We start from the raw sequence: 9151 nt of genomic DNA, 5'->3' as shown, positions 1-9151 counted from the left end.
GGGTTCCAGGCAGGCATGTTTGACATGTCCTACAGAGTTTTTGAGGATAAATATATATATATACACACACGTAACATCCCATTCAATTTAATTTAAATTAAATATAATTTGGGAAGTTATGAGTTAATGATGAAAGGTGTTTAAACCCATTAAGTGGGATTGGACCTAAAGAGTTCAATATTATGTAGGCCATGGTACTTACAATTATAGTAAGATTTATAATGGGAACAAAAGTTTCTGAAAGACTCGAAAGAATTTATATGTAATATGGAAAGAAAAAGAAATTAATGTTTTAGTTCAAAAAATAAATTTATGTTCGTTCAACCTTGAGGTTAGAACTATGGATATGGGAATTTTGAAGAGAAATTAAGTGGTAGGCAAATAAGATAAGTACAACATGTAGAGAAGAGAAGATTAGATTTATTTACGAAAATATTCATTAGAAAACATAAAAACGTTGGATACAAATGAAAAACATTGACAAACAAAAGATAACTAAATAAAAGAAGACGATTTCTGACTCACACATAATAAACATGAAACTACATCTGCGAAATACTTGGATAATTATATCTCTGAAATAAGTTTTATGTATTTATGGTAAAGCCCACTAATATTTCAAGGAAAAGGAAGGACACCAGTACCGCCGACACCAGCACCAGCTCCACCTCCACCTCCAACTCCAACTCCACCACCAACGGCACCTCCAACTCCACCACCAGCACCACCGCCAACACCACCGCCCAAGCCACCAAATCCCCCGAGCCCTCCTAGTCCACCTAGACCATCTCCGCCACCTAAAGGAGTAATCCCACCAATCCCCCCAACTCCACCTCCAAGTCCACCTAGACCACCTAGACCACCGATGGGAGTAATCCCACCGACCCCCCCAACTCCACCAAACGGCAGGCCATTGGAGCCAAGTCCGGAGAAGCCGCCAACGCCACCATACGTGACGAAGTTCTTTTGGTCATTAAGACCAGCTGCACCACTAGCTGGAGTACTAGTAGGCGGAGTACCTGCAGTGGGCACATTTCTTGCACTAGCATGAACCATAAGTAATGCCACAAGAAGCATAACAGACCACTTTGCCATATCTCTTAATCGAGAAAAAACTGATATCTCTCTCGCTATTACTCTCTAACTTTATCTTGTGTGTTTCTTAGTATCTGATGTGTGTGTTGAAGATCTCCTTTTAAAGGCAAAAAAGGCTGGTAGGGGACAGTTGTGAGTATTGAATGGGGTTTAAATGAAGGCTCAGAGCTTTGATGTCTGAGATTTTTCAAGACCGTGTGCTGAAGGGATTATTTTTAGGAGATTGTTTGAGATTCTGAAATAGGTTATAATTATATGTTTGTATTATAATAATTTGAGTTAGGTTGAAAATATATTCAAGTAAACTGAACAAGGCCAAAGCCAATGGTAGTAATTGTATGAGTTGCCAGCAGTGTGCATGACTGATGAGAAATGCATGCATGCATGAATTGCTGTTAAAGAGCGTACAACAATCTGAGAGTTTGTAGCTCAATTATTTAAATATTGAGTTTGTAGCTTTAGGATATGTGTTTATGTATACAAGTATGTTTGTATGTATGTATGTGTGTATTTTATATGTTTTACCTTTTAACCATGTGCCTAATATATGAGTGACAGGGGTTGGATTCATTGATAATATATAACCATAGAATATGAGAAATTAATACATGTAAAAAACCCCGGCATATATTTTTAGAAACTTTAACACGGTGTTCACAACATTAACAATAGAAATGTATTTTTGTCCTATGCTTTTTACTAATAAATCTTATAAGAGTCAGGAACCGCTTTGGGTACTGGTATTTATAGTGCTATATTAAGAGAATGTCAGGGTAAATATGCCAAAGAGGCAGAAAAGGGAATCACTTTGGGTGATCGCCATGAAGAATTGAATGTACAATGGCCGAACATGATTAAATATATATATATATATATAATATTCAAAAAAGAAATGATGATTTATTGGCATAGTTGTAACAATAACTTATCGAGGTGAACTCTTTCAATGCGCTATACATCAGTATAAAGTGATAGTTGAAGAAGCTAGCTGCCATTCACAATGGCATTGCATTTCTAACTTCTAAACAATTGGCATTACATTTGGAATATTTTCGAAAGCAGATACAATGTATATAACCTGATTTTAAACTTTTAATTAAGGTAAAATTGGTGTTTTTTGCCCTACATATTTAATTCAAGCAGTAAGAATATAAGGTAAGATTTAAATAAAAATTTTAAACTCAATTATTTTTTACACTTCCTCTTCTGCAAAAAAAAGAAAGCGATTTTTCATTACTAACGTTTCAACCACTATAATTGATAGATTTTTTTTTTCTAAGCCATTAGAAGTTTTATAGATAAATGGGGGTTAGTTGAAAACTGTAACCCGCCAGAGGAACATATGAACTGTTCATCCACCCTATAACCCTGGTACAAAATCCACCATCCATACTAAATCCGAAATCCATCACTGACCTTTCCCTTTACAAAATCTCACCTCTAAAACTCTAGAAAAACAAAAAAAAAAAAAAATTCAAAACTCAAGTATCAACCTGGATTAAGCCCACACACTACCAAAAACTAAGCTTTTTCCAACGAAATTTTTTGTTGAAAAAAATTAAAATTTTATTGGAAATGCATTTTTTTGATAAATTTTTAATGAAAAAATTCGTTGAAAATTCCGTCGGTAAAAGAATTGTTAGAAATATTTTCTGTTAGAAATTCATCAAAAAATTCGGTCAAAAAAAGTACATAATCCATTGGTTGTATCGTATCAATTTCGTTGAAAATTTCCAACAAAAGTTTCCATTATAAAAGCATTTGTAACAGAATTTTTTTAGGAAATTTCCAACAAATTTTTTGTTTGAAAAGCATTTCTCACAGAATTCAATTGAAAATTTTAACGGAATTTTCGATTTGAAAGCATTTCCTATAGAATTTTGTTGGAAATTTTCAACAAAATGGAAATTTTGGTTGAAATGTTTTGACAAAATTTTCATTGGAAATGCATTTTTGACTAAATGCCGTAAGAAATTGCCAACGGAATTTTCCATTAGAAAGCGTTTTCCACGGAATTTTGTATTGGAAATGCCTTTCCAATAGAAATTACCAAATAAAATTTTGGTAATAAATTATCAATTGACAATCACAATTCACATTCAAATTTTATAAGAGAAACACACATTAAAAACTAAAATTCAGAGTCAAGTTCATACAATTAAAAATCGTTATAAACACACAATATCTAAAAATGTCAAACAAATATAAATATAAAACTAAATGTTTTATTATGCCATACTAAAAAAGATTCCAAGTCCAACAATGGAAAAGAGACATCATATCATGAAATGTTGCATTCATACTTGCCAAGATTTGAGGTTAAAGTACCCACATTTCCTTGTTTTAAAAGTGCATTACTCACGATCATTACTTCCATAAGTGCCATAAATTCACTCATAATTTCTGCCATTGCTTCCTTCATGTTTGTCATTAAATTGGCATTATTCTCCTTAATTTCCTCATGTATCTTACCCAGGTTTGTTGATAGACTTTTCACTTTTTCTTCTAATACAATTATAGAATTAGTAGTGTTTGAATTGATAGGACCACACTTTGACTCAGATATTACTGCATTGCTTTGTGTTCCACTAAGTAGAGTTGCAACAGGCACCTGAATACCAAACCCATACACACGAGCGCATGTAGTCTCCATCCTTCCAATTACTTTTGTCAAAGCATGTGGATTGAATTCTGGTTGAAAGGATGAATCTTCATTATACTTCTATAATAATGCAAAATTATACATTTCCTACAAAAAAAAAAAAAGATTAGTATTCAATTATATCATCAACTTTGAAGTAAAAATCAATCAATTTTGTACATACACTAGTATATTTAGACTTTTTATTTATAAAATCATCGTGACCCACTAAACATTTTGGGGGGTGTGATTGAACACTTCCAAAAAGCTAACATCTCGTTCTATCTCGATTGACTGCATTTATTTACAATTATATATACTCAATTATAATCCATATATATAAATAACATGTAAGGAAAAACCCAAGTCAAACTACTAAACATACAAATTAAATTTAGTTTGAAAGAAAATGGAGAAAACCATAGATATAAATACCAAGTAAGATTAATTCATACCATCCTTTTTGCATGAACAACGAATGGAACTGAACTGCCAATGTGCTTTGAATTACTTGTCAAATTTTAGAAACTTGTTGTAGATACACCAAGAGTAGGGGCATCTAATCTTATTCTCCCACATAAATGTAGGGTTAGAAAATGCAGAATAATGAATTATCTAACTCCATTTATATATTCATCTTTATTGAATCCATCAAATGTTAGTCGGTGGCACATCCAAGATTGATCTCCCGCCATTTTGTAATCTAAGTTTTAGAGAATATGACAATTAAGAGTAATTCCCATTCATGTTTACAATTAAAAATGTTAACAAAAACATATAATTATGAAATACATTTAAACATTTTAAAATATAAATTAAAATAATTTAATAACATGTCAAGATAGTAAAATTGATTTCATACAATTAAAAAAAAACAAAGAAATATTGTAGAAGATTGAAATAAAAATATCTCTCAAGCTAAGGTCAAAATAATTTCTTAATTTGGAAATAGAAAATATCTAACCCAAATGTAACACCAGGACAAATAAATGATAGATGAAAAAGATGAACATTTACATGCCAAGGAAAGGTATAAATGAATTTTCAAGAGCCAAGATGGAGTAGCTTATCTTTTGATCCATGCAAACTCACAAAATAGGTTAAGAGAACTAAAGTAGAAATGAACTTTCCACTGCAATGATCAGAAGACATATAGATAATTAAAGAATAACATACTTTTACTTATCTTTTTTTTTTAATTATGCTTCTAATAGAAAAAAAAACAAAGTGAAAATAAGAGCAAAACAATAGTTTTTAAGCTAAGTTAGCCATATTCATATTCATAGTATTTATATGTTTGAGAATGGATTAAAAAGTAAGTAAGCAAAAGAAAAGAACATGCAAGAAGGACACTAAGTTACTAGAGCCAGATTAAGTATTATGTAAATGGATTCCACATGAAAAAGCACTAGACAATTGCATATGCATATGTTGGGATTTAAATCATGCTAAGACGACTCATATGCCGTGAAGTATTATTAAAATTTTAATCCCCTAAGCCATAGATCACTTAAATTGAAACTCATATAGAAAAACCACAAGAGAGATTTTGACATACTTGAAAGTCTAGTTTTTTAGTGGAGTCCTCTTTTTGTTTTCTTTTTTAGCTTTTGTACACCAACTAGGACTTATCAAATCATAACAGCACAGTTGTCCTGCATCTAATGGTGATCCACATAGTGATTTACTGAAATCTCTTCACTAAGAGTGTGTGAATTCCCAAGCCAAAGTTTGTGCTAACAAATTGTCATGACCCGGTTGCAATGACCTTTCCCCGATCGCTGCCGACGTCCAAGACTTCCGAAAAAGACCCCGTCAAGTCTCGAACAAGCCTGTCTAGAATTTACTCATTAATCCACTACATTCAATCACCATGTAATATTGATACTTTCATATACTAAATTGAACCATAAATATAAAAATCAATACAAACTTTTTTCCTTTTATTCGTAAGTATATGCATTAAAATTTATAATCTCCAAATTACTACTTATATAAAAATTTAGAATTCGTTTACAACTTAATAAATAAAATGCTACGACTTGACCTCTAACAGCGGAGCGACTTGGAATAAATTGCTAAGAGATGTCTTTACCTATTCACGGTGGACCGAACGCGTTACTGACTACACGCTAGGCTAATCCCTATTTGCAAAAGGGAAAATAAAGGGGTGTGAGTCTCATAAACTCAGTGATAATCATCGACTCAACGAGTAGGGCGTAAATGGAAAACAGGCAAACGGCAGATCAGTTGAATATAAAAATGCAAGATTATAAGAGGAATTCGTTTCAAACGAGGGTTTGTGCCTTATATAAAAATTAAGAATTTCTTATAAAGTATAAATAATCGAGTTAATAAAATTTTTTGCGTCAAAATATATTAATAATCATTTTCGAATCAAATCAATAAAATTTAGTAAGCTTTCGCGAAACCAAATAATATTTAAAATCATGCCCAAACCATAACTCGCCCCATATGCGAGGAATTACAGATTCATTTCACAGATAAACATATAGGGGAGTTGTGAAAAACCGTTTAATTCCTTTTTCACCATGCAGAGAAATATAATTCATAATATTAAAACTTATTTCAACTCATATAAAACCATTACATTTTTGTCAAAACTAAACAACATGGCTTATGACTTTATTAAAAACTTGGCTTGTGCCAAAATCATTCTCATACTCGGTTGTTAGGGATATCTTGGCCTGGGGCTATCCCAACCGAGTTCGCCAAGGCTGTTAAAAAGTCATGTACGCATAAATCATGTTTTTATTTTGAAAACATAGCCGTTCCTTGGAGTTGGCTAAGTTCACCCTCACGTGGTGGTTTGGCGTGAAGTGAACTCTAAAGATGTACCTCGGGAGTTACCCTACACGCTTCTCCAACCGAGGTAAGAATATAACGGGGTTATCGTGCCTCTCTAATAGGCTAGTCCACGGAACCCGCCCACTGTAGCTAGCTAAATCCACCATACAATAAAATTTGCAATAGCATGACATGGCAATTATTTTACAACCTAGCCTATCAAGGCAAACAACAGTTTATACATTTTCAACACATTTACCAATCCAGCCAATCATGCCCACATTATCATAAGCCATTCGATTCAAAATACAATTTATAACACAACAAGTAGCAGTCTCCAATTACTCTTGAATTTCTTGGTTAAAATGAAATCACCTTTTAAAAGAATTCAAATTTGATCTTCAAGGGGATATTTTAAATCTTTCTCAAGATATCGATCCCCACATCACGTTAAAACTCTATTTTCGTAAAATGTTAATTGTCAATATTTGCATGATATTTTGTATCAAAATAGCATGGTGAATATGTAATAAATTTCATGAATGCACACCACACAAACAATAAGGCACAATTTCCTTTGATGTAAATCTTTTCGAAAAGCTTGTTTCTCGATTTAAAACACTTTACGTATAATATATATTTCAAATGATTGCTAAAAATAACTTGCACCCACGATTCCTTAAAATTCTATCAACGCATGCTTTCCATAAATTTTGCACTTCATGTAAAATATACGTATATATATATATATATATATATATATATATATATATATATATACGAAATTTTTAAAATTGACAGCCCCTACTCACCTCATAATAATGGGATATTACTTCACTATTGATTCGTACGCATATATAATTATTCCTATTTGTCGGTCACATACTTCATTCGACACGCCTCCACGACAAACTTTCCTAGCAACAATTTAAACTCAGTATAGTTAATCACACATTTGTATGGGTAGCAACTTAATTAAAAATTCCTTAAGCAACTTGCATATTTTTCATTCAAAATATGCACAATATTAAACTACCCATAAATCTTAAAATATAACATTAACTTACCATTGGCCATTTTTCCATTTCTTTATAACCTTTAGGCCCTCTCCATGGGCTTCTCCATTTTTTCTATTTGGGCTAAGCCCATTTATTTTTATTTCCCATTGGGCCATGCCCACTTAATTTCTATTGGGTCATGCCCATTTATTTTCTATTTCTTTTCTTTTCGTTTTCTTTCTTTTTTTCTCTTCTCCACGTTTCTTCTTTCTTCTTTTTTTTTTCTTTCAGCCCGTCACTCCCTTCACCACCGTGGCTTCCTCTCTTCCTTTCCTCTTAAAATCGGTCACCAAAATCCTCATTTTCTCACCCTTTTTGCTGCCATTTTCTATTCTAAAATCAGCAGATTTCCAGCTCAAATTTTCAGCAACAAAACTTCTCAATTTTGGCAGCACAAAGCTGTCCAATTTTCCTGCACAAAGCTATCCAATTTTGCTGCACAAACTACCAGCAAAAAACTTTAATTTTTTTGCACAAATTGACAGCAAACAGCTCCAATTTTTTTGCACAAATTGGCAGCAAACAGCTCAAATTTTCAGTAACCAAAGTTGTCATTCAATGGCAGCAAAAACCTCCAAAAATTTACAGCAACATAACCTCAAAATTCAGCAGCAAAAACCTTGAATTTTCAGCACCAAAATCCCTTCAAAAACTTATGAATTTTCTCTCTCAAAGTGCAGCAAAAAAAATCAACTTCTTACCTCACAAATTTTCAGCTTTTTCTTCCTCCAAAAATTACAACAAAAAGCTCTCTTTTCCTCCCTCAAAGTGCAGGAAAACCGTGCCAAGAAAAGAGCAAAATTTTCGTTCCTTTTCTCTTCTTCTCCCATGATTTTTCTTTCCTTTTTCCTTTCCTTTCTTTTGCTCAGCTTTTGGTTCTTTCTTTCCTCTTCATAACCGACTTCTCTCTTCTATCTCTTTTTTTTTTTTTTTTTCATTTCTTTCATCTCACATGGCCGGCCCCACCATCATTTCTACATTCTTCTCTTTTGTTTTCTTTGTCTTTTTGTGTCTTTCTTCCTTTGATTTTTGTATGGCCGGCCATTCACCTTAGAATTCTTTGGTTTGACTTTTCAACATCTTTTCTTCATTATTTTGTCATCCATTTTATTTTCATTTTATTTTTATTTCTTCAAAATAATAAAATTTACATTTTATGCCTTAACTTCATTTTATTTAATACACCTCCCTCAAATTTTCATATTTTTAAAATTAATTCTTCCGACACGTGTAAAAATTCTAATTTCCTTCTATCTTCCTTTTCTTACACGTGTATAATCAAAATATCGAGATCGCATTTCAACGTGGTGTCGTCATAATATTTAAATATTTACTTACCGACGTTAGCTCGATTTAATAAAATCACGCTGACACAATTATCGTTGTTCTCCTTCAAAATTCTTCTTTACTTATTCTCCCCCACTTAAATTAGTCATATTCCATTTTTCATGACTAATTTCGACAACATATAAAATATTAATATTTTAATATTATTTTATTAAATAAAATATTATTTTATTTCAAAATTTTTCACTTGCCTTCTTTGGTC

General features: G+C 32.2%; 1 protein-coding gene and 1 long non-coding RNA gene across 2 annotated transcripts; both read right to left on the bottom strand.

The window, feature by feature from the left end:
- Positions 1 to 419: 419 nt before the first annotated feature.
- On the bottom strand, positions 420 to 1182 carry LOC108660442 (uncharacterized). Its single transcript, XM_018115040.2, has one exon. It carries the CDS (start codon positions 1093 to 1095, stop codon positions 619 to 621), a length of 477 nt encoding a protein of 158 aa, XP_017970529.2. The 5' UTR covers positions 1096 to 1182; the 3' UTR covers positions 420 to 618.
- A 4081-nt stretch (positions 1183 to 5263) lies between these two features.
- On the bottom strand, positions 5264 to 8046 carry LOC18612851 (uncharacterized). The gene is made up of 3 exons (XR_016024175.1): positions 7612 to 8046; positions 7357 to 7461; positions 5264 to 5568 (listed from the first exon to the last, which is right to left on the bottom strand). It is a non-coding gene; the product is annotated as an uncharacterized LOC18612851 (long non-coding RNA).
- Positions 8047 to 9151: the final 1105 nt, after the last annotated feature.

This window comes from Theobroma cacao, chromosome 1 (assembly GCF_053813885.1).
Source record: "Theobroma cacao isolate CCN51 chromosome 1, ASM5381388v1, whole genome shotgun sequence".
Classification (NCBI taxonomy): domain Eukaryota; kingdom Viridiplantae; phylum Streptophyta; class Magnoliopsida; order Malvales; family Malvaceae; genus Theobroma; species Theobroma cacao.
The sequence above is the reverse complement of the archived record's forward strand: the minus strand, read 5'-3'. Positions and strand labels throughout refer to the sequence as shown.

Excerpts from the sequence above, each read along its gene's own strand:
- LOC108660442 (XM_018115040.2), bottom strand. The coding sequence starts at position 1,095 with ATGGCAAAGTGGTCTGTTATGCTTCTTGTGGCATTACTTATGGTTCAT.